The sequence below is a fragment of the Octopus sinensis genome, linkage group LG16, assembly GCF_006345805.1.
Source record: "Octopus sinensis linkage group LG16, ASM634580v1, whole genome shotgun sequence".
Classification (NCBI taxonomy): domain Eukaryota; kingdom Metazoa; phylum Mollusca; class Cephalopoda; order Octopoda; family Octopodidae; genus Octopus; species Octopus sinensis.
In genome coordinates, this window is record NC_043012.1 from 8,821,149 (window position 1) to 8,847,474 (window position 26,326).

General features: G+C 36.4%; 1 protein-coding gene across 1 annotated transcript in view; it reads left to right on the forward strand.

Moving 5' to 3' along the window:
• Positions 1 to 26,326, forward strand: part of LOC115220441 (transcriptional activator protein Pur-beta) — a 99,469-nt gene that overhangs the window by 47,100 nt on the left and 26,043 nt on the right. Inside the window, exon 2 of the mRNA XM_029790571.2 lies at positions 26,093 to 26,199. Within this exon, the coding sequence (XP_029646431.1) occupies positions 26,093 to 26,199 (107 nt within the window). The remainder of the gene's footprint in view (positions 1 to 26,092; positions 26,200 to 26,326) is intronic.

Consider the following 26,326-nt stretch of genomic DNA (forward strand, 5'->3'; position numbering starts at 1 on the left):
CATGCAGGGGCATGAATATACACATGAATGCATGTGTGCATGCTTACATAAACAGATGTACGTGCAGAAGTATGAGTGTATATATTGATATATGTGATATGTGCACTTGATTGAATGCACAGATATACATATATATATTCATACATATAAACATGGATTTACATAGATACATATTGTTACATACATTCATAAGTGTGTGTGTATGTATACACACACACACCCACACACACACACACACACACACAGAAAGATAAGATGATATATACACATGCACACAAGTACAGACAAGCACATGCCTAGTCATCAAGAGATTATACACTCACATGCACTCCTGCCTGCCCAAACATGGCAAGACAGTTGATAAAATTTGTGTTTATGCATATATTTTTATGTGTGCATAAGTTTATATGTATATATATAGGTTTATACTTTCAGGAATGCGTATATATTAACATGTATGTACAGGTGTATGCATATGTATATCCTTCACCCTTCTTGTTACATATCTCTCTTGTTATCCACCTGTCTCACCCACCCCACTGTTATCCACGTCCCTGTCACCTTTCTCATACCTCTGACATTCATGCTAACCTCTTGATCATTCTCTCCCCTACTCAATCTCACTGTATGTCCTATGCTGCTGGCATGACTAAGGCTAGCAGTGTATCTCTTTGCCTCATCCCACATTACTTCCAGTGTTTCTAGGGATGCCACAGGATCTGTCTAACTTCTCCAACACCTCACCCTACTCTGACACTGACCCTCTCTCTAACACTCCACCTCTTTCCCTCTTATTTTTATCACCTTAGCTCTCTCGCCATCTTGAGGTATATACTTAAGGGACTGCATCAGACATGCATGTACTTCATAAACTCTACCTATACTCTTTGCTGGTCATTTGGTATTGCCATCCATCATCTATTTACCTCATGCTACCTACCACTTTCTTACCCTTATTCTCTCTAGTGCTGGTGCCACAATACACTGCACTCAGTACATTGTGTAAAGTGGTTGGTGATAAAGAGGGCATTAAACGCCATGTGAACCATGTAAAAAAATGACAGGCGCAGGAGTGACTGTGTGGTAAGTAGCTTGCTAACCAACCACATGGTTCCGGGTTCAGTCCCACTGCGTGGCATCTTGGGCAAGTGTCTTCTGCTATAGCCCCGGGCCGACCAATGCCTTGTGAGTGGATTTGGTAGACGGAAACTGAAAGAAGGCTGTCGTATATATATATATATATATGTGTGTGTGTTTGTGTGTCTGTGTTTGTCCCCCTAGCATTGATTGACAACCGATGCTGGTGTGTTTACGTCCCCGTTACTTAGCAGTTCGGCAAAAGAGACTGATAGAATAAGTACTGGGCTTACAAAGAATAAGTCCCAGGGTTGATTTGGTCGACTAAAGGCGGTGCTCCAGCATGGCCGCAGTCAAATGACTGAAACAAGTAAAAGAGTAAAGAGTAAGATTTGATTACCTGATCAAACAGATGTAAATGATGGCAATGATGATGATACATGTCAAGAGTGTACATGCACACATAGATATATATGCATTGAGATATACATACATGAAAAGATGTGCACAGCTGTATACCCATGGCCAACCATGCAAATGAATATAAACTTAAACAGATATACAAGTCCATACATGTGAAGGTCCTTACGTACAAAGGAACATACGGATATACATACACAGGCAGAGGGAGGCATGCGTACATAGACTGAAATAGATATATACACAGATACAAATGCTTGCATGTACCTGCATACATGTATATGCATGTACGTAGATATGTGTATTTATGTATGTATATATATATACACACATATACATTATATATATATATATATCATCATCATCATCATCATCGTTTAGCGTCCGTTTTCCATGCTAGCATGGGTTGGACGGGTCAACTGGGGTCTGTGAAGCTGGAAGGCTTCGTCAGGCCCAGTCAGATCTGGCAGTGTTTCTACGGCTGGATGCCCTTCCTAACGCCAACCACTCCGCGAGTGTAGTGGGTGTTTTTTACGTGCCATATATATATATATGTATATATATATACACACACACACACACACGCATATACATTATATATATGATGATGATGTATAAATGTGCATGCATATGGATAGACATGTATAGATACAATTACCAGTAAAAGGCAGATACACATGTATTTATATCAATAGTGTGTGTACACACACACACACACACACACACACACACACACAGAAACATACACACACATGTACACACTATTTTTTGCTTATTCATTTTACATCTATTTTAAAATTTATCTTCATGCTAGAGTGAGTTAAACAAATACATATTGTTCAAGCGTTGTTTTACAAACTGGATGTCCTTTCTACTTCTAACTCTTGCTTGTTTTTCAAGCAAGGGAAAAAGACTTTTCATTCCACTCATCTTTGAAAGGGCATAACCACTTGGCAATCTGTTGACAATACTCTCCACAGCTCAGCGAATTTTATTTCTTTGTTCACACACACAACACACACACATATGTATATGATCCTTACAATAATACATATTTTGAAGATGTGTATTTTTTTTTTTTCAAAGTCATTATCCCTTTGTGAAAATACGGAAGTATTGAATCTTTTTATATCAATACAAATATCAAATCTACTTTTCCATCTGTGGAGATATTTTTTTCTGAGCCATAATCCTCTCAGATGTTTTTCTGAGAACCATGAAATCATAAATCACTTCCCTGGCAACTGCACCCCCTTTATATGTGTGTGTGAGTGTGTGATTATTTTGCAGGGATATAGTTACCTGCTGAGGCATTCACATATGGAGTACATGTTCATATATATGTATATATACATGAGTATACATGTAAATACATAAAACATATGTGAAGGTGCATGCACTTTGAGAACTTTAGATAACCATGCTCATAGATGTAGGTATACATATGCAGATACAAACAAAATACAAGCAAAAATGGATACATTAAAGATATATAGAGATGAAAATTGCCATTGCTTCCTTCTCCCAATTCTTCACCTACTAGCAGCCTTCTAAATTCCCTAATCTGATCTTTTTATTTTATTTGTTTCAGTCATTAGACTGTGGCCATGCTGGGGCATCACCTTCAAGAATTGAATCTAATACTTACCTTTTTTAAAGCCTGTTACTTAGTCTATCAGTCTCTTTTGTTGAACTGCTAACTTATGGAGATGCAAACACACCAACAGTAGTTGTCAAGCAGTAGTGGGGAACAGACAAACAGACAGACACACATATGCACACACACACACACACACACACACACACACACATAATGGGCTTCTTTCCATTTCCTTCTGCCAAATCCACTTAAGGCTTTGGTCAACCCAAGGTACCATGCAGTGGTTGGGAAGCAAGCTTGTTACCACACTGCCATGCCTGTGCCTATATTTTTATGATCCAATGGCATGTAAAAAGCACCATCCGATTGTGGCCGTTGCCAGCCTTGTCTGGCCGCCGTGCCAGTGGCACATAAAAAGCACCATCCGATCGTGGCCATTTGCCAGCCTCGTCTGGCACATAAAAAGCACCAACTACATTCAAGGAGTGGTTGGCGTTAAGAAGGGCATCCAGCCGTAGAAACACTGCCAGATCAGACTGGGCCTGGCGCAGCCTTCTGTCTTCCCAGACCCCAGTTGAACCGTCCAACCCATGCTAGCATGGAAAACAGACGTTAAAGATGATGATGATGATGATGAATGTCACTTTCACCAACAACCTTTGGTACCTCCTCAGTTACCAAACCATGCATGACCCATATTCTTATACAGTTCTTGATAAGTTAAATTTTTATCAATTTAAAATTTTTGCTTAATCTCAAAAGCAAAACCCACCCTACCACACAAACTTACCCGCATAAAATCACAGCTTTCAAATAAAAGCAAATAAATATATCATCCTCTCCTCCCCACCAACCCCTCAAAAATAGCACACCATGTATGTACTCACATATGCCTCTTATCCAGATAAACAAAAGCTTCATTTCAAAAACTATTACAGGTGGAGAATTCTTCTTGCTTGGAATGTTTTCACTGTGGGGCATCAAAGTTTCAAATACCTACAGTGATATATATATATATATAGGTACAGGCATGGTTGTATGGTAAGAAACTTGCTTCCTAACTACATGGTTCTGGGTTCAGTCCTACCATGTTGCATTGTGGGCAAGTATCATCTACTATAGCCTTGGGTTGACCAAAGCCGTGTGAGTAGATTTGTTAGACAGAAACTGAAGGAAGCTTATATATATATATCTGTGTGTGTGTGTGTGTGTGTGTATGATAGTGTCTGTGCTTGTCCCTGACCACCACTTGACATCCAGTGATGGTGTGTTTTTGTCCCTATAACCTAGTTATTTGGCAAAAGAGACCAATAGAATAAGTACTAGGATTAAAAACGTAAGTCCTGGGGTCGATTCATTTGACTAAAAAGCCCTGCAAGGTGGGGCTCTAACATGGCTACAGTCAAATGATTGAAACAAGTAAATGATAAAAGGCTATATATATATATATAACAATAAGGGTTTGGCAACAAGTTGCTTGACCACATACCGAAAATTTTAGAAATAGCAGCCAAAAGGCTACTATTTCCTTTTTCTACAAAAATGTGTCTCCACAGAATATGGTCCTTTTCCATACCGAAAAACTACTAGGTGAAATTTGTTGATTTTATTAAATTAATCATTTTTCATCCCTATATCTGTAATTATATATATATATATATAATATTTTATTTTGGCTGTGCTTGCACGGGTACTTCAGGCAAGTTATTTGCAGGTTATAACTTGCTTGAAGAAACTGTGTACCCACTGCAGAAACTTAACGTAGCAAGAGATTAACTCACCACCCTGCTTTAAAAAAAAAAAAATCTCTATTCTGGTATTGAGTACTCTTTTTTTTTTTTCCAACAGTCAACACGGAACATATAATATATATATCTATATATGTGTGTGTGAGTGTGCCTGTGTGTTCCTCATCTCTAAATGATAGTTTCCAGTATTTTTTTTCAGTTATTAAAAAATATATTTAATTCATTCAGAAGTTTGTTTAAATTTCATTTGTTATTGATTCTCTTTCTCTCTCGTTAGCTTTGAGTTGTCCTCAATGCTTGCACTCATAAAAATGTGAAATTATTTCTCCTTCAGTTCAAGGCCTTTCTCCTTTCTGTGTCCTTTCAGTTGTTATTGCTTTCTTCAACAGCATTTATCAATAAATAATACAGCATAACAATATTATTATCATTTTCGAACTTATAGCTATTATTATTATTGGAAAATATAGATTCCAAAATTTATCTGCACCACTATTCGAAGGACTGCATATTTATATTTTTAATTATTGTTTATTTATTTTTTTCGACATCCAATCTAATATATATATATTTAATGCTTATTAAAATTTCTGTTAATTACACGTTACATGCTAGGTAGCTTCCTCGCCCCTCACCCATTCTCTTCATTATTGTTGTTTCTTCTGCAGTGATGATCAGATGCAAATCATAGTATAAGGTTTACTAAAGCTAGCTCCTACAACTGGCAGCTTGTTGCTGGAAAAGGCATAGATAATCACTGAACACATTTGTTGTTACTACTGCTACTGCTGCTACCTTTGCTATAATAGTAGTAAGACACAGCTACCATGGTTATTGCTCTTACTACTACTACTACTGCTACTACTACTACTACTACAACTGTTACTCTACTGTATTGTAGGCAGGCACTACTAGAAGCAGATCATCTATCACTGATCTTGCTAGTGCCAGAAATTTATGTAGATTTTTATTTGGCTAATATGAAATAAGTACAAATGCTTCCTTCCTTTTGTTGGACATCTTGGAGGGTTTTCTCATTTTTTTTTTGTGTGTCTTCTTCTCACCCCCATCTTCTGTCATATACTTTATCAACATCATCATTGTTCCATATCTTACATTGCCCTCTGGTTTCCAGTATCTTAGAAAAGATTTTTTGATAAATTATTATCTCCTTTGCTCTCTTCCTTTTAAGTATATATATGAAAAAAAAAAGAAAAAAAAATCCACCTATTTTGACCTACTTTCTCTCTCCCACCTCTCTCCGCTCCACAAGGCAATTTAAATTGTTCTCATTCTTCCTAGGTTTATTTCTTCTTCCTCTTCCACTTCTCTCTACACACAGTACGCTGTCTTTCCGCTGTCTTTCCGTGTAAAAACACTTGTTTAAATCATTAAACCAAATTTAATGCATTTTATTTTTGTGAGAAAATATTAATGATATATGTTTGGCAATTACCGTGTTAGTATTTTTTTAAAGAGATGTTACATTAATTCAGACGTCCTTATTTGTGGTTTTCAATCAAATCTGATGACCTAATGACTATCTTCTTCATTTACGGATCTTTTGATGGTTGTACATCCCAATCTTTGATGCATAGTTTTGGTCGCTGACGGGATACATAAATGTTTTGTTTGAGAAGCTGGGTATTACACTGTGTGCTTGCCTCTTTTTTTTTTTTTATTCTTTTTCTGATTGTGCTAGGTCTGTTTCTTCACATTTTCAATCCTCTCTCTCAAAAGCGAAACCACCTGTGTCTTTCACCTTTACAGGGTTGATGTTCTCTTCAAAGTGATCTTCTTTAAACAGCTTTTTTTCGGCTGTCAGTGTTGGTGGTGTAGTTTGTTGCAGAGGAGGATACTACAGGCACACTACAGCTGATATGATGGCTGTAATGTGTGGAGTCAATGCTGCTTGCGTTGGTTTTGATGGAGGATTTTGGTGTGTATAATCCTATCTTGTTCAGATAAATAATTGAAAGGATCTTCTGCAGACACTGAATGTTAAAAGACTTCTTAATGTGTTGGCTGCATGTGGTCCATCTATGCAGGAAAGGGGGAATACAAGTTACCCAGTGGACAAGAACCTTGATATGGAGTTTGAGATGATTGTTTAGAAAGATTCTCTTTCCGAGCCTTCCAAAGCATACAGGGGCCTGTCTGAGGCAGTTTGGAACCTCCATACCCTGATGCTGCACAAATATATTGAGAGGACGTGATTAGTTGTTGCTGGTGTGCAAAACTAAGGACAAACTTGCTACATTTGTTTTGAAATATATGTTGATAGAAATAGTGAATCCTTATCAGTTGGTGCAACAAAGCATTAGAATGTCAAAAGATACAAACCATGAAGAAGCAGTGGTGACAATATACATGGTGTAAAAATTGAAATTATTGTTATCAAGCTAGATAAATGTATGGGTGTCTGAAAATTTGAAGCTTGTGAATAGTTATGGCAGTTTAGAAATGATAATAGAAAGAGTATCAAAAGTTAGCCATGATGAAAGAGGTAGCTCACCAACCAAGGAAATATAACCAGTTAGAATGAAAGTAAAGGTCTTTAATTGTGAAGAGCTCTTAATTTGGTGTGGTTAACGAGGTTGCTTCCCAACCATATGGCTAGGTTCAGTAAATGAGCATCTCTCACCATCATACAAGCTATGTTGTTTGTTTCCTGTTTTCCATAGTAAAATTTTAACTTGCTTAGAAACAGGTGAGGGTTGGCTGGCTACAAGAGCATCCGGCCATAGAAAGTCTGCCTCAATAAAATCCATAAATCCTGTTTGACCCATGCAAACATGGAAAAGTGGATGTTAAATAATGATGATGGTGATGATGATAAAGAGAATGAAACTGGGTTGTATTGGTTGTTATTATCCTGGAATATTTGAGTTAGTAAATTAAAATAATGCATTTAGTACTGTATATGTGCACAAATGTTGATGGTATGCTCCTTCTAAAGTTAGTGGTGGTGTGAAGGTCAACTCATTCACAAGCTTGTTAAAGACATTATACACCAACTACCAATGCATTGTCAACATTCAAAGGAATCATGGTTCAACATGGATAATTTCAATGACTGTTTTTTTTATAATTTTCAACATAAGATAATACATAGATATAAATGATTGTTTAATATACAATCAATTATACAATTTTGTTATGAATTAAAAATAATTAATATATATTTATGATGTATTCACAATGTAATTATTTCCTTATAATGGAAACTTTAAAATAATTGCAAGATTATTAGAATATCTTTGTTTCTGACAACAGATGATGTTCATCATCATCATCCTCATTGTTGTTTAACATCTGCTTTCCATGCTGGCATGGGTTGGATGGTTTGACTGAGGGCTGGCAAACCAGAAGGCTGCACCAGGCCCCAATCTAATCTGGCAAAGTTTCTACAGCTGGATGCCCTTCCTAACACCAACCACTCCGAGAGTGTAGTGGGTATTTTTTTACATGTCACCAGCACGAGGGCCAGTCAAGCAGTACAGGCATTGACCATGCTCAAATGGTGCTTTTTCCGTGCCACTGTCACAGGAGCCAGTCAGGTGGCACTGGTAACGGCTACACTCAAGCGGTGTTTTTTACGTGCCACCAGCACAGGAGCCAGTCAAGCACCACTCTCACCTCCTCTTATACCTATAAATATCAATTTATTAATCCATCATCAGTTCTAATATTTATGTTATGTCCAATTCTACATGAGATGCCAATTATAAGCAACAGCTTTCATTAGCATATCACTCTAGCATGTCTTTATTTAACTTGATTCATTTCCATATCTGATACAACACGTTAATGTTAAACTTTTACTTCACAGTCTCTACTTTGTAGAGTGGCTAGGTGTGTTTATTTGCATTGTTTTACCTGGTAAAGGCTGCATCAATCTTCTCACCATCCCTGGGAGGGTTGGCAAAGGTCGTGGATGTTGTCTTACTTCTCCTGACTAACTTGTTAAAAAAAAAAACATTAACTGTGAAAATGAAGTTGCGTATTATATTTGAATTAATTATCTTTTTAAATAATTACTAGTTGGATTATAAACCTCGTGAGTTGAAATTTTATCAACACTACCTTTCTGTTAGTATATTTTGCAATTGTGCTGTAATTTACATTTACAAATTGCCTTGAACTAGGATTGAACTCAAAAATCAAAAGGAATTGCAAAAGTATAATAGGAAAGTATACTAATGGTAATGTAAACAAAATACAAAATGATGAAGTTAATGGCCTAATGAGTTGCAGCTGATTAAAATAATTACTACATAACTGTCATCATGTAGTAATAACTTCCTAGTTATATTATATAATCATTTAACATTCATGTTCCCCACTGGCATGGGTTGGACCACTCACCCTATCTAATCCTCTCTACCACTTCACTTGTATACACCTCTCTGTAACAGATCTCTACCACCATCTCTCCTCTGTTTTCCAACTGGGTTAGCCATGTATGTCCTTTACAGCAAGACGCCTGTTTCTGTCCTTCTACCACTTTAACCTCTCATCATCTAGCATAAAACCACTTCCCTCAATACTTATCCCCCTCCCTCCCAGTTGAGGAGTCTTCTCTTGCAAGGTACTCATTAGTGCTAGTGCCATGCAAAAAGCATTCAGTACCGCCTGTGGTTGGTGTTGGGAAGGGCATCCAGTCATAGAAACCCTGCCAAAGCAGACAGTAGAGCTTGGTACAGTCCTCTGGCACACCAGCTCCTGTCAAACCATCCAACCCATGTCAGCGTGGAAAACGGATGTTAAATGATGATGATGATTTTATATATATATATATATATATATATATATATAGTTAATCCAAACATGAAAACACAACAACGCGAGGAGGTGGAACAAATATAGTATTATTGGACGCTCAGGAAGGAAGGGAAGAAGGAGGGTTTAACGTTTTGAGCGGAGCTCTTCATCGGAAAGAGAAGACAGAGGAAAAAAAATCGCCAACGGTACACATGCGGTCACATTTTGAATGGCTAGAAGGAATATATAATGAAGTAAAATTTGTGAAGTAAAATTATGTAGCAACACCAAATGGCGGTGCCCCAGCATGGCCACAGCTTGTGAGCTGAAACTAGATGAAAAAAAAAATATATATGTATATATATTGTCTTGCTTCAGTCATTAGGCTGCAGCCATGCTGAGGCACTGCCTTCCTTGAAGAATTTTAGTTAAAGAATTAACCCTAGTACTTATTTTTTAAGCTTGGCTCTTATTCTGTTGATCTCTTTTGCCGAGCCATTAAGTTACAGGAATGTAAATACACCAACACCTGTTATCAAGCAATAGTGGAGGTGACACACACACACACACAACTGGCTTCTTTCAGTTTCCGTCTACCAAATCCACTCAAGGCTTTGGTCAGCTCAGAGGCTATAGTAGAAGACACTTGGATACTTGTCCAATGTGCCAACCTGGAACCATGTGGTTGTGAGGCAAACTTCTTACCATATATTTTTACATGTACATTAAAATTCTTATTAACATGAAACATAAGAAATGTTGTTCAAGAACTTTCAAAAATGCTAGCCAAATATTTTTTTGTTTCTTATTTTGTAGTTAACAGTTTATTCGGAAGGACATGTTTATGTGGTACATTTCACAAATTTATTTCTTTGGAAAGATAATTAACCATAACAATTTGTATCATTTTGTTGCTTTTACTCTATATACATCTGCTGGTCACAGCAAGGTTCTTTGTTCATATTTCATTACACTTGTATGTTTTACTCAATATCAGGGTCGATATTCATTATCAATTGCTTGAACTTTTCAAATTCTCAAAACATTGAATTGAATTCTTTTATGGTCAAATTCCCTCAATTGTTGTAAGTTTTCATCAAGTTCTCAATTGGTTGCTTTATTTTGTCATCATAACTCCCCGCTCTTTTAGATGTTTTTTTTTTCTTCAAAATATTGGTTTACTATTCAGAAAGATTTTGATCTCCACTTTCAGCCCTCACCATTTAACCCTTTAGCATTTAAACCGGCCATATCCGGCCAAAAGTATCCTGCCTGTTTTATGTTCAAACTGGCCAGATCTGGTCTCTCACACCAACCCTACAATATCATTTTAAAAATTAACAGCTACCTCATCAAAATCTCATAGCACCAAGATAATGCTTGATTAGTTCAAGGCAATGTGGATAAAAAAGGATTAATTCTGGCAGAATAATGTGAACACTAAAGGCTTAAACAAACCTAATGAATGTTTGTTTGAGTTTTGAATCGGTCAAACCAACCAGAACTAACAGTAAAAGTTTCTGTAGTTCTATCAGCAATCTCATTTTTTTTTCCTGTTCAATTTCCTTTAATTGCTGTAAAGCTACTCAAAGCTTTGTCATACTTATTAGAGAAATGAAATTTTTGTCGTAGCACACTTCCATACATAAAGGCAAAAAGATATTCCATTTCAGTAATGGCCCTCTGTCTACTTACCCAAACTTAATGTAGCTTTATCTGTTACCAAGAAGTCATTTATGTTTCTTTATAATTGTTTGCACTGTTGCTTCATCCATTTCCAAGCCAGGCCTATTTCTGTGTTACTGTCACTACGTTCAGGTCTTTTTATAACTTATTTATCATCTGTAATTAAAACTTTCTTCTTATTTATTCTGAACACCAGAACTTTTCTTGTCAGTCTATAGTTTAACCATAGTTATTGAGGTTGGATTACACATTCTATTTTGGTTTATATTACTGTTTTAATCAAGGTTAGGCCCCTCACTTTATATAAAAAAAACTAACAAGATGGTGGTGGGGGAGGTTACAATTCATATGGCAGCTAACCATCATACAACAGCTGCTGGCAAATGGATTGCTCTGATTTGTTGTTTTAGACATGTGATCTTGGTTAAGATGTGGTCTGTTTGGTGTGCATATATTTATATACTTTTTGTGTGTGCGTGAGGGGTGTTGGTGTTAATTTATAAACTGTTTTAATTCAAGAGCCATGCTTTTTGGAGCCATATTAGTTGGTGTGGCGGAGGTTACTCAGTATGTACGTGTATATATGTATACATAAGTATGCGTGTGTGTGTATACATATATATATATGTAATTATGTATATGTGTATGTATATATTTATACGCACACCAACACACACAATAACCCTGTGATTATCATGGCTTTGAACAGTTCAGTTCTCAGATTAAGAATGGATGTATACACACATCATCATCATCATCATCGTCGTCGTTTAACGTCCGCTTTCCATGCTAGCATGGGTTGGATGATTTGACTGAGGTCTGGCAAACCAGATGGCTGCACCAGACTCCAATATATATTAGATATATACCACTTATATGTATATATATATATATATATATATATATATATATATATATATATGTGTGTGTGTGTGTGTTTAGTATAAAAACATTTTAGAGTTTGCAGTTTTTTTTAAAGAAATTCTCATTTTTTTTTTAAGCACAAACCAACTTTAATCTGATGCCATAAATGAACACATTAAATTATTTTCTCTCCGTTGGGTTTGAAGAATAATGAGTTTGTAAAGTCATCAACAAATAATGACTTCCTTTCTTTTAACCAATTCTTTGATGCAGAGTGTCAGTTGAAAGCTATTGGACTTGTAACTAGAATAATCTACTCTGATACTTTTCATAAGTATTGAGTACAAATAATTGTATTTGGTCGGTGTGAAATAATCAATGCAGTTGATTTTCAAAAGACTTTCTCCGGCAGATGATATGGAGCTAAAATGTTCTAGCAGGAATCGTATTGTCAATTTAATATTTAAGTGCACTCTGTCATTGACTTGATGTTAGTGGCGCTATCTTTTCTTTTTTCTTCTCTCTCTTCTAACATCGATGAGTTATCAAACATATAGGTGCAGTATCTTGATAGTGGCTTAATTTGAAAATTGCTGTTGTTGTTATTTAACTTCAGGTTAAATCCTGTAGATCCTGTTGATTTATGATCAAAGATGATTCCACCATTACTATCTTTTTATTCAAACGTAGGGATTATATTATCCACTGTGTCCTTTCATTTTTAAAATTAATGTGTAATTTGAAGGAGACTTGGCTGCTGCCTCTAGCTAGTTGTGTGACTACATAGAGGCTCCTTTGTTGGCTTGCTAATTTGGAGGTTTCCAAGAAATGCTGAAAATAAATACAAGAAAAAAAAGATAGATCAGTCTAATGACTTAACTTTTGCTATTTAGTATTTGAATGAAATTGATATAAACCTCAATAGATCTAATATAAACTTGTGTAGAAAATAAAGAAATTAGAAAGATTGTGAAGACAGTTGAATAGTTGAGTGTGTATGAAGAAATGGTAACTGATGGTTCAGTAGACATCACAGAATGGTTCTGGTGACATTTAAATCAATCACTCAGGCCAAATATCTGGAAATCAATAAAAAGAAACTATGTGTTGATATATTCAATAAATGTCTTAGGCACAATAGTTCTTGGGTTAGATTTGATGTTATAAATCTTCATTACTATTCACACATTATCATATGAAAAAGTACAATGGAAGAAAGTCAATTATCCTCATCATCATTTCAGTAGCCACTTCTCCATGCTTTGCTAGGTTCAAACAAAATTCATTAAAACAGGGTTTTTTTTTTATGGTTGGATACCCTTCTTGTTGCCAACTCTTACCTGTTTCTTAGTGAGGTAATATTTCCCCATGACCAGATATACTTTCAAAGACGATTGGAAACAGACACTACTTGTGTGACGGGGATGCTCATTTACAACAATCATGTGATGTCTAGACAAGGTGATACTAACACACATACATGCATGTGTACACACATATACATCCATGTGCATGCATGCATGCACACACACAGGGCTTTCCATCTACCAAAGCCACTCACAAGTCCTTGGTCAGATCGTGGCTACAGTAGAAGACACTTGCCCAAGGTCACAGTAGAACTGAACCTAGAACCATGTGGCCAGGAAACAACCTTCCTAATATTATAATTAAATCATTGTGATGTTTTGTGTTGCAGTATTTGATTCTTTTCACAGTTATCTGTTTAATTCAATGGAAGAACCATGCTGACATCTCTCAATAGATGTGGCATTTAATTTAGACTGAGTCCATTGACTGTTGTTTACTGCTCTATTTATGGTGTATTTAACCATTACTGTACATATGCACACTTGCATGTGCACATACAAAACTGCTAGTGTGTACCTTTGGATAGTTAATTACTAGTAGCAAACTGTATTAAAAGAAATTAATTAAATAAAATATGTTCTTCATTATCATTTAATAGCATATACGTGCACACATACACACACCTCTATGTAATGTATATGTGAACAGTTAACTAATGTACATTTCTAACTAAATAACCTGTTAGTGTTTCTTCAAAATACAGAAATAGTGAAAATATCATCAGTCAGGTAACTCAATAACCTGTCAACGTTTCCAGGAACTTCAGACGGGGTGAAATTAAAATTATCATAGCTCACTTACCTGACTGACCTCTTGATATTTCCAGCAAATTCAGACACAGTTGGAGGGGATGGACAAACAGAGAGTTGGAGACATACTGCTAATTATCTTAGTTGATTGGTGTGTTTCTCTGTTTATACTTTTCAATTACACTTCTAAATTAAAGTGGTGAGCTGGCAGAATCGTGAGCATTTCATCCATCCTTACATTTTGAGTTCAAATTTTGCTGAGGTTGACCTTACCTTTCATCCTATTGGGCTCAGTAAACTATATACCAGTTGAGTACTGGAGTTGATGTCATTGACCTACCCTTTCCCCTGAAATTGTTGGTCTTGTGCCATAAGTTGAAACCAGTTACATTTCTATATAAAAATCTGAAAAAGACAGGTTTTTTTCTTCTTTTTTTTTAAAAATTAAAATAAAGTGTTCTTGACTCTATCTTAAATCTCATTCTCTTTTGGTATTAGCAGAATTATTCTTTTGTGAAAGGTTTAAATAAATACCTTGTATATTTTGTGAGAGGATATTTGAAGGTAACCGATTATATGAAAGATGGAGACATTACACTTGTAGTTCTGTGTAGATCATAATCATACATATATCAGTAGTACAGCACCTTTCTGCACCTATTGATCTCCTTTCATTCCTTTTGGGAGTTTTAATGATTATTTTTACATGAAGTGACAGTGTAGTAAGAGATTATTTCCGAGATTTGTGTAGTAATTGCATCTGGAGTCCCTTGGGTTTCTGTTCATGGGGGTAGTGCATGTTTGGCAACGGACTTTCTAGATTATGCCTGTATGTGGTTATGATTAAGATGGATAGAAATATGGTATGCTGTAAACAGGGTGGGTGTGTGACAATAAGTAGTGATTAAAATGCAGAACACAATGGCAGACATGGGCCTTGAAATAAACCAAAGTTGATATCATGAGTTAAAGAGATACTTAGCTTCTAGTTAATGATAAATGGATAGGGCTGATAGATAGGTAGCATAAGTAGGAGAGACACCAACCACCCTTTGTAACAGAGAAGGCTGGTAAAGAAGTAAAAGAGAGATATTTTACTAACTATTGTTATGGTTAACCTTTACTCTTTTTCTTTTACTCTTTTACTTGTTTCAGTCATTTGACTGCAGCCATGCTGGAGCACTGTCTTTAATCGAGCAACTCGACCCCGGGACTTATTCTTTTGTAAGCCCAGTACTTATTCTATCGGTCTCTTTTGCCGAACCGCTAAGTTACGGGGACATAAACACACCAGCATCGGCTGTCAAGCAATGCTAGGGGGACAAACACAGACACACAAACATAGACACGCATACATATATATACATATATACGACGGGCTTCTTTCAGTTTCCGTCTACCAAATCCACTCACAAGGCTTTGGTCGGCCCGAGGCTATAGTAGAAGACACTTGCCCAAGGTGCCACGCAGTGGGACTGAACCCGGAACCATGTGGTTGGTAAGCAAGCTACTTACCACACAGCCACTCCTGCGCCTATTGGAATTGGAATTGATTTAGAATAACACCTGTGTTAAAGAACATGAGGGTAGGTAGGATCTTTGATTATGCTTTTATTGGTTTCATTCACTGGATTGTGACTATCCTGGGTCACTGCTTTCTGTGTGGAATAGTCTCAATTGTAGGGTTGTTTAGTAACTCATATCTATTGTTTTTGTAATTAGCATAAAATGAATAATTTTTTAATGCTTGTTCAGATTGTGTGTGTGAGTGAGTGAGTGAGAGAGGGGGGGGGAATTTTAAGTTTGAATTCTGTTATTGTTCAGTGGATATTTTGCCAATTGGTATTGATTTTATCAACCTTGGACAGAGAAAGGAAGGTTGTGAGATTTGAGCTATGAACACGCAGGTATGAATGGTATCAGGTATTTTGTCCACTGCTCTATGGACTCTGCCATCTTTGCTGCATGATCATGCTACAGTTGTTAAGTCATTGATATATTATCGGTTTCCATATGGCAGATAAATGATATACAGTTTTATTGCTGCTAGCTGTAGGTAAATAGTACAGTTTCATTGCTGCTATGAGTAGGTCAATAGTACAGTTTTATTACTGCAGGCAGTAGGTAGCTGTTAGCAGTAGATAAATAATAGTACAGTTTTATTTCTGATAGCAGTAGATAATAGTACAATTTTATTGCTGCTAATGATAGGTAAATAGTATAGTTTTATTTCTGCTAAGAATAAATAGATAAGTAGTACAGTTTTATTGCTATTAACGGCAGGTGAATAGTACAGCTTTATTTCTGATAGAAATAGGTAAATAGTAGAATTTTACTGCTGCTCACACTAGATAGTACAGTTTTATTTCTGATAGCAGTAGATAATAGTACAGTTTTATTGCTGTTAGTAGTAAGGAAAATAGTACAGTTTTTATTTCTTATAGCACTGGATAATAGTTGAGAAAGGACCCTTCATCAGTTGTTAGCTGTCTTTCTACTCCTCATTTCGTTGAATGCTTGAAATGAGAAGTAGATAGATACCTGACAATGGATGAAGGGTCCTTTCTCTGTGTTTACTTTCCCCGTTTTCCATCTTTTTTTTCTTGTTGTTTATGTATTTCACTTGTTTTTCCTTTGTTTGTTTACGTGTTTCATGTTATGTGCACCGTTGGTGACGTCCTGTACCCATATATGCAGGTAAATAGAGTTTTATTTCTGCTAGCAGTAGGTAAAAAGTTCTTGGTTTTAACGACTATGATTAACAAACTTGCTTTGCAACCACATAGTCTTGGGTTCGATTCCATTGTGTGGCACCTTGGATAAGTTTCAGATATTATAGTCTCAGATTGATCAGTGTCTTGTGAGTAAATCTGTGTAAGTAAAAATTTTGTGCACACAGTGTGATGTGTTTGTGTGTGTGTGCCTGTAATCTCTATGTATAAAGATGAGGATGTGTTATATATGTCTCAGTGTGTCTTTACATTGGCAATACTTTGGTAGCTATAATGTGTCTTGTAACTTGGCAGTTCAACACGTGAAAGCCATTGGAATAAAGTACTTTAGTTGAAAGCAAGTCAGTGTGGGCATCAGCAACAGGCTTCTTCTGTCCAAAGAATACAATCACAATTATGCTCATTCAGCCCATGCCAGTATGGAAAAAGCAAACATAACAGCTATGGTAATGATAATAATGACGATGATGTTGATGATCGGTACCTATGGCTACAGATAATTATACCAGTCACTTTTAAACTCTATAATTTCTCTTGTCCTCAGCTTTTGACTCATCATTGTTTAGTGAATATGTACCCCAGGAAATTGAACTGTCTAAATAACATTTGTTCACTATTTTGAATTATCAATGGTAATTTTCGTTGACCTTCAAACTGAGATCTTGCTCTGTGTGCGTGCGTGCGTGTGTGTGTGTGTGTGTGTGTGTGTTTGATTACTGACTTTTCCACTTTCTCTCTTTTGTATTTAAGATGATCACATATGAATTTTAGATTTGTTTCTGCATTTTTAAAAACTAGGTTGCCTATATCTGTAGCTATATTACCTATATTAATAGCTAAATTTTTTTTATTTTAATAGCTACATTGCTACATCAGTACCTATGATGTATATTTCAATAGGAAAAATGCCTATTTCAATAAACTGCATTGTGTATTTTAATATCTGTAGTGCCATCATCATCATCATTTAACTTCCATGTTTCATGTTGGCATGGGTTGGACAGTTTGACAGGATCCAACAGGTCCAAGGACTGCTTCCACATCTGCTTTGGCATAGTTTCTATGGTTGGATACAGTGTGTACTGGGTGTTTTTGTGCTCTCAACACTATTGAGAGACTGCCATGCAGTATATGATCTGTATTTTAACAGGTATGGTCAGATTGTACTTTTAAATAGGTTTTAGCATTTATTTTCATACCTGTAGTGTATAATGTATATTTTAATAAGTAGGTTGTCTAGCTTAAAAGCTAATTTAGTAGGCTATTATATTTTGTACTTTGAATTTTTACTCTTGATAAGTGAATTAATTTTAGAATTAATTGGGACATCGGTTATCAATAACTGAAGGTTGAGTATAGATATAGGATAATCTCTAAAGTAGGGATTAGCTAAGAAAGACCTGAGATTAAGTAGTTTGATGATAAGATATTGCAGATGATGATGTTGAGAATTTAGGAGAGTATGAAGTTCTTGACCTATTGTAAGCATTGTATATACTTGGAGACAAAGTATGATGAAAATATCTTCATAAAGTTACTCTCTTCAACTGCATTAAAGCATACACATAAAACTTGTACAACGCAATCAGATTCTAAACCGTTGTCTTCACATTTTCTCTTATATCGGGTGTGTTTCTATGGTATTTCATTAAATATTTTAGAATCTTGCAACTATTTCATCGTTTTGTGTTCCTAATAAAGTTATGTTGATTAATTGTTAATTGTTATCCAGGGATGCTGTAGAGTTGTCAGACTTATGCTGCTGGTCCATAGAAGAAAATTAAAATGTTGAAAAGATAAAAATGGAACTTCTAAGAAATTTGAAATACATGGAATTTTGAATTTCAACAAGTAAAATATATCATGGATGGTGGTCATGGTTGTGGTGGTAATGGTAGCAGCAGGAGCAACAGCAGTTAACTGCTTAATGTAGCTAGAATTATATTTTCATTAACCATTTTAGTTGTTGTGTGAGGTTTATGATGTATTAAGACTCAACTACTCTGCTAATATACACCCATTCCCCGCTTAACTGCAATTGATAATTGTTGGATGTGATAAAGCTGGACAATTGATTAACTTGGCCAGTTTAGTTTTGCCTGGAGCAAAGCACACAAGACTGCTTTGTTAAATTTGATAATCTACTTGACAAATTGGGTGGGGACATGATGGTGGTTGTGGGGGAAGAGATAGATGGAAACAAACGGTAAAAAATATATGAGAGTGTTTGTTGTTGGATGGAAATTCTTTTTACTCTTGGGTCTGTGTATTACTGAATCCCACAGATTGTGGTGGCTGAGCTTTTACAATGATGAACTCCCCCACCTCCACCTCACTCTCTCTCTCTCTCTCATTGTTGAATGAGTTTCACATACAGTGACTTTTGAGTTGTCATTTGCTATTAAATAACCAGCAGCTAAAACTGTTGTATTATTGGACTGCTCGAGGCTATTTAAGCAGCAACAAGATTAATTTTACCGGTTTATTTATTTTTTGTTTTACTTTAGAGCTAGTTGCCATAGTTTGATTACTTGGTTATTGTTCATTTATGTTGTTAAATTAATAAGTTATGCATTAATGATCCTGCTCTTCTAATCACAAACAGATGATACCATTCTTCAATCCTCCTTAACCTTCCAAAAGAACTACACCCTCTCTGTAAGGACAATGTATAATTAAACTCTTCAGTATTGTTAGAAACACTGATTGTCTCTCTTAGTGACAGTACATCTATAACATAATTGCTAAAACTGCATCTGACGGAGGAGTTTTCTTTTCAGGGCCACAAAATACTTTAATGTGATCATTTGCTTACTCCTGACAGTTTAAAACCCACATTTACAGTATTGCTCACATATATGAGACAGCACAACCACCGCTATATAAACACTCACACAAAAATATCTTAGACCACATTGCAGTACTGCCCATACTGTAATACTGCTATATAAACACATAAACATCTGAGACAACAGTACAGTGCTGCTTACATACCCAGGATGGTAATACTGTTAGATACACACATAAACATCTTGTACTGCATAAAAGCAAAATCATCTCTCTAACAGAATGGTAAACATTCACATATCAACATGCAGTAATTACAGCCAATTACTTTCTTTCAGACCAAATGGTTCTCAACTATTTTGTTTTACTTACAGACCTCTTTGATTACTTTTTTTTTATTCTGGTGGACCCCCAAAGCTATTCCATCTTTAAAAACTAGTTTATTGGTACTTCTTGCAAAATTCCTGTTTTATTTTTCACCCATTCACTTGTGTAGGTTCAAAGTAGAACTCTTTGAAAGAACCTGTTTCAGTGGTTGGAAACATGTTGAACTATGTTAAGCATTAGAGAAAGAAACTTAATTGTTTCTTGCAATGAATACAGCCAAAGCAAAATTTTTTCATGGATCCCTAAAATACTGCTGTAGGATTCCAAAAAATGTTATATGGGTCTCTAAGAGTCATATGGATCCCTGGATGAAAACAACTGCTCTAAACTAACAAACTGCTTATTCACTCCTTCCCCAATCTCTCTCTCTCTCTCTCTCTCTCTCTCTCTCTCTTCCATCTTTTCTTCTCAGAACATCATCTGTCTGAAACACAACAGTTGCTCAAGTTAAACATCAATCACATTAGTCTTGTCAGTCTGAGTGTCATGACTAATACAAAGTTATGAATGGTACAAAAAAAAGAACAACAGAAAGTAAAAAACAAAAAAGAAAAGGTTCCCCCGTTAGTTGACCATTCTAGACTTGACTCACCAGAAATCTAAAGCCATCAAATGTTAATTATATCATGTAAAAACTGCGTTATTGATTGGCGCAACATGTTGGCAGTTGTTTTTGTTGATTTTACCAACCGAACTGTTTGTGCTTCAGTTTCCCCTCTTGGTTTCTGTGTAGATTGTTTAGAGTAATGAACTATCGGTGAAGGTAGCAGAACAATCAGTTAGTTGTGGATAGATATAGCATTATATATGGTAGTCAATGATGACTGTTGCAAAGATAGTGGCAGCAGATAGATGGAAATGCATGAATTCAAAGTATCGGTGATGATATTGCGTTAATCCTTTAGTACAGGAATGGGAAATATTGTTGTTACTGGAGTAATCCTGAAGTTTACCAAAACAAACTTTATTTAACTCTATTGTTACGGAGTGGTTGGCGTTAGGAAGGGCATCCAGCCGTAGAAACACTGCCAGATCAGACTGGAGCCTGGTGCTGCCCCTGGCTTCCCAGACCCCGGTCAAACCGTCCAACCCGTGCTAGCGCGGAAAACGGGCGTTAAACGATGATGATGATGATTGTTACCAAATTTATGTTCAAATATGTGGTGGTATCAAAAAGTTCTTCGACTAGTTCTGTTGTGCGCCAACAAATGATAGCACATGGTTGCGTGTGCAGTGAGAGCTAGCAGTGATGTTCATGAGGCAGTGTGCTAAGTGACATTTCTGTGTTTACTTAGCAAGTTGTGAAATTTGTGTTTTTGTGATCATGTGTATGCTGTGGTCTGCGATTTTTGTCATGGACAAGAAGTTGGAAGAAAGAGCCAACGGGAAATTTTGTATTAAACTTGGGAAGTCTGCTACAGAGACATTGAGCATGCTTTGGCAAGCTTATGGCAATGAGGCATTGGGTTGTACACAATGTTTTGAGTGGCACAGGTGCACAACAGAACCGTAGCTTAATCAAGAGCATGCTCATCACTTCTTTCAATGTCCATGATATTGTGTACCAAGAATTTGTCCCCCAGGGCCAGACCATCAATTGATAGTTCTACTGGGATGTTTTGAAGTGTTTGAGGGAGAATATTCAGGGAAAGTGACCAGACATGTGGAACATGATGAATTGGATTCTTCATGACAACAATGTACCCTGTCACCAAGCTCTCCTCACTTATGAGTTTCTTGCCCAAAACAATATGGTATCACATCTGCACCTACCCTATTCACCAGATTTAGTACCTGTGGATGTTCATCTCTTCCCCCAAGATGAAAATGTAGCTCAAAGGTCACTGTTGTTGAGATTAAGAGTGATTTTCAGAAGGTCCTCAACTTGCCTATGGAAAACAACTTCCAGGCCAGATTTCAAAAATGGCAGGGACCGGTGTATTGCTGTGCAAGGTGACTATTTTGAAGGAGATGATGTTAAAACTTAGGTAAATAAGTTATTTTTTATTAAACATAATTAGTCCGGGAACTCTTTGATACTGCCTTGTACACTGACCTTGATTCAGTTAATTTTGAAAATAATGAGGAATTTAATTAAAATCATCATCATTTAGCGTCCACTTTCCATGCTAGCATGGGTTGGACGGTTCGACTGGGGTCTGTGAAGCCGGAAGGCCGCATCAGGCCCAGTCTGATCTGGCAGTGTTTCTACGGCTGGATACCCTTCCTAACGCCAACCACTCCGTGAGTGTAGTGGGTGCTTTTTACGTGCCACCCACACAGGTGCCAGACGGTGCTGGCAAACGGCCATGAACGGATGGTGCTTTTACGTGCCACCGACACGGGGGCCAGGTGAGGCTGGCAACGGACACAAACGGATGGTGCTTTTACGTGCCACCGGCACGGGGGCCAGGCGAGGCTGGCAACGGACACGAACGGATAGTGCTTTTACGTGCCACCGGTACGGGGGCCAGGCGAGGCTGGCAACGGACACGAACGGATGGTGCTTTTACGTGCCACTGGCACAGGGGCCTGTCATTATTAAGCTGATGTTTAAAATATAAACTAACTTGAAATTTTGATAGAAGGCCTTAATTTAAACCACTATAAAACGGGGGATTTATATCATAGAATCAGGGACAGTTTTAGGTGGGTTGGCATCAAAGGGTTAAAAGGAGCCAGTGTTTAGGAACAATTTATGTTTTTTATCTTGAACATTTTGTATTCCAGTTTATCATTTAAAAACATTGAGCACATTCTCTGATGCAGTGGTTGTCTATGAAGCATTGTGTTACGGCAATGAATGTCACTGCTAAATATTTTGTTAACTTCCTAATTGTTTAATACATGTTACTTCCTAATTGCTAAATAACATGAGCTGTTTCAGCAGTTTAATTTATCAGGTGTAGGTAGTCAACCTTAATCCTGCCTGCTATATTGACCTGGTAATATCTCTGGTGTTGTTGAGTGACATTAGTCTTTTATTTAGGTTAGTACTTAGTAGAAAGCCGGTTGTGTTTTATTTTTACATTGCAGTGTAGGATATGACCTTCTTCACGTGGGTTGTCATATTAATACTGACTCTGTTGGTAAGTACAATAGCAGAAGCTGGCCTGCTGTCAATTGGAAGTAATCCAATACTTTATTAGCACATATTGGTATTGTTTACAACAAATGTTTGTTTAGAAATAATTCTCATGGCATCTGAAAAGTCCTGTCACATATTTCATTGTGTCATAAGATTTCACTTTTCATGATCTTTATTGGGAAATTACAGATTAAAGATAAAGAATGTGTGTGTGTGTGTGTGTGTGTGTGTGTGTTCTTGATAAATTCAGCTCTCCAGAAGTAAGACTGGCAATCTCCTGTCACATTGATGACTACTTACTATTACTACTGGATAAATTAAAAAAGATAAAGAATGTGTGATGTGTGTGTGCGTGTATTCTTGATAAATTCAGCTCTCCAGATGTAAGACTGGAATCTCCTGTCACATTGACAGCTGCTTACTATTACTAGTGGATGAATTTAAAAAGAACTTAATAGAAACATTTAAGGAATTTCGCTAAAAAAAAATCACCATTCAGTGACATTACTGTTTGACCTAATTACAGATAATAGACAAGGAAAGTTCTATTAATATATTAACAGAATTCTAATAATATGATATAAAGGTAAAGAATCTAATCAGAAAAATTGGCAGGAGAATACCTAATATGCCCTCTGATAAAAAAGAAAAACAGGAAAAAGTGCTACACATAATGATGATTATGATAGTTATGAGTACAATCATCAGCAATAGGTGCAAGCATGGCTGTGAGGTTAAACAGTTGGCTTGGTAACCACATGGTTATGGGTTCAGTATCACTACACAACACCTTGGGCAGGTGTCTTCTACAATATAACACTAGGCCAATCAAAACATCTGATGAGTAGATTTGGGAGATAGAAACTGGAAAAAGTCCATCATGTATGTGCATATATATATATTTGAATAAACAGATGTAGAAAAATTAATAAAAATGTATGTGTGTATGCATGCCCACGTGTGTATGAGTGTGTATTCACATCTTGTCTTGACATCACTCCCTTATTGTAAACAAATGTCATTGTTATACAAGAGGTGTCATTTTTTGTGATCTTTTATACAAACAAGCTTGACCATTGCACTCTTCACATTCAAAGGACTGGGGGAAATATTTCCTTGTTTGGAAACAAGTTAGGGTTGGTGATAGGAAAAGCATCTGGCCTTTGAAAATCTGCCTCAACCAATTTTGTCTAATTCATGCAAGCATAGGAAAGTAGATGTTAAAATGATGGTGACAACAATGATAGTGGTATGTATTCATGTGGGTGTATGTCTGTGAGTATGCACACACATATATATATATATATATATGTATATATATGTGTGTGTATGTGTGTGAGTGTGTGTAGGTGCATAGCATAGTGGTTAGGTATGTTGCACTCACAATCACGAGATTGTGATTTCGATTCCCTGACTGGCTGTGCATTGTGTTTTTGGGCAAAACACTTCATTTCATGTTGCTCCATTTCTCTCAGCTGTAAGTGGGTAACCCTGCAACAGACTAGATTTCTGATTTGGGCAAATGTTGGCCTGCTCACCTAGCCAGTGGGTGGCATCATTCAAAAGCTACAATGATGCGAAGTACATTGTCACCAGTGATGTATAACAACATCCAATAGTATGGTCAATCACGTGATATATATATATATGTGATGATTTGAGAAGTGGTGACGAGTGACAATTCTGTAAATAACGATAATATTATACAAACTTAAAGCTAATGAGCAATCACTGTGTATTGACTGAAGAAAATTGTCATATATTGGGACATATAAGCCCGCAATGGAAAAAAAGACAGAAAACCTACTTTTTTCTGTCAAGAGCTTATATGCCCCAATATTAGAAATATTAGACTAATTTCTTTATTATAATATATATATATATATATCCATATACCTGTGTACCTATGTGTGTTTGTTGTGTATCGTAATCATTGCTGACTCCAGTTTCATGTGAAGCTGAAAGTAAAATAACAGTTTCTGAAATGTCTGTCGGTTCATGTGCATAAGGTCAAATTACTCAAATGACTGGAGAACGATGTTAAATTAATTTAAAAGTCTCTAGAGCTGTGTTAAAAATGACCAATAAACAAGTGTGTTTATGTCAGCTGCTGCTGAAGTGGTTGCTGAAATGTTGCAGAGTTGGTTTCTGTAGGTAGTAAGAATAAACTTGATATCTCCACTGATGAAGTGACAGTCTGGATCCATATACTTGGTGAGGTTGATTAGGGAGATGAAGTTTCAGAGGGATATATTTATTTCTTATGAAATATAATAAATTATATATCTGATAACAGCTGGAGGGATAGGGGGTAGTCTGTAAAAAAATAAACTCTCTTTCTTTTACTCTTTTCAGTCATTTGACTGCGGTCATACTGGAGCACCGCCTTTAGTTGAGCAAATCTTATTCTTTGTAAGCCTAATACTTATTCTATCGCTTTTTTTTTTGCCGCTAAGTAACGGGGACGTAAACAGACCACCATCAGTTGTCAAGCAATGTTGGGGGGAAAAACACACACACACACACACATACATACATATACATATATACGACGGGCTTCTTTCAGTTTCTGTCTACCAAATCCACTCACAAGTCTTTGGTCAGTCCGAGGCTATGGTAGAAGACACTTGCCCAAGGTGCCACGCAGTGGGACTGAACCCAGAACCATGTGGTTGCTAAGTAAGCTACTTACCACACAGCCACTCCTTGCGCTTGGGGAAAAAGAAAAAAGAAACCTAATTTAAATTCTTTCTTCTGATTTTATCTGTATGTTTGTTCCTATGTATTTTCTTTTAAATTTGAATTCTGTGTTTATTTTCCAGGTTCTTATGAACGGGAACTTGCTACCAAGACTTTGATGATACAATCAAAAAGGTTCTACCTGGATGTTAAACAAAACAGAAGAGGAAGATTTATTAAAATTGCTGAGGTAGATTGTTTTTTTTTTATTTTTCCCCTAAATGTTTTCAAATATTTTGTTCCAAATGTCATTTTCTAGATATCATTGTCTAATAGGGAATGATGTTGCTAACATGATTAAAAGCCATAGCTACTCT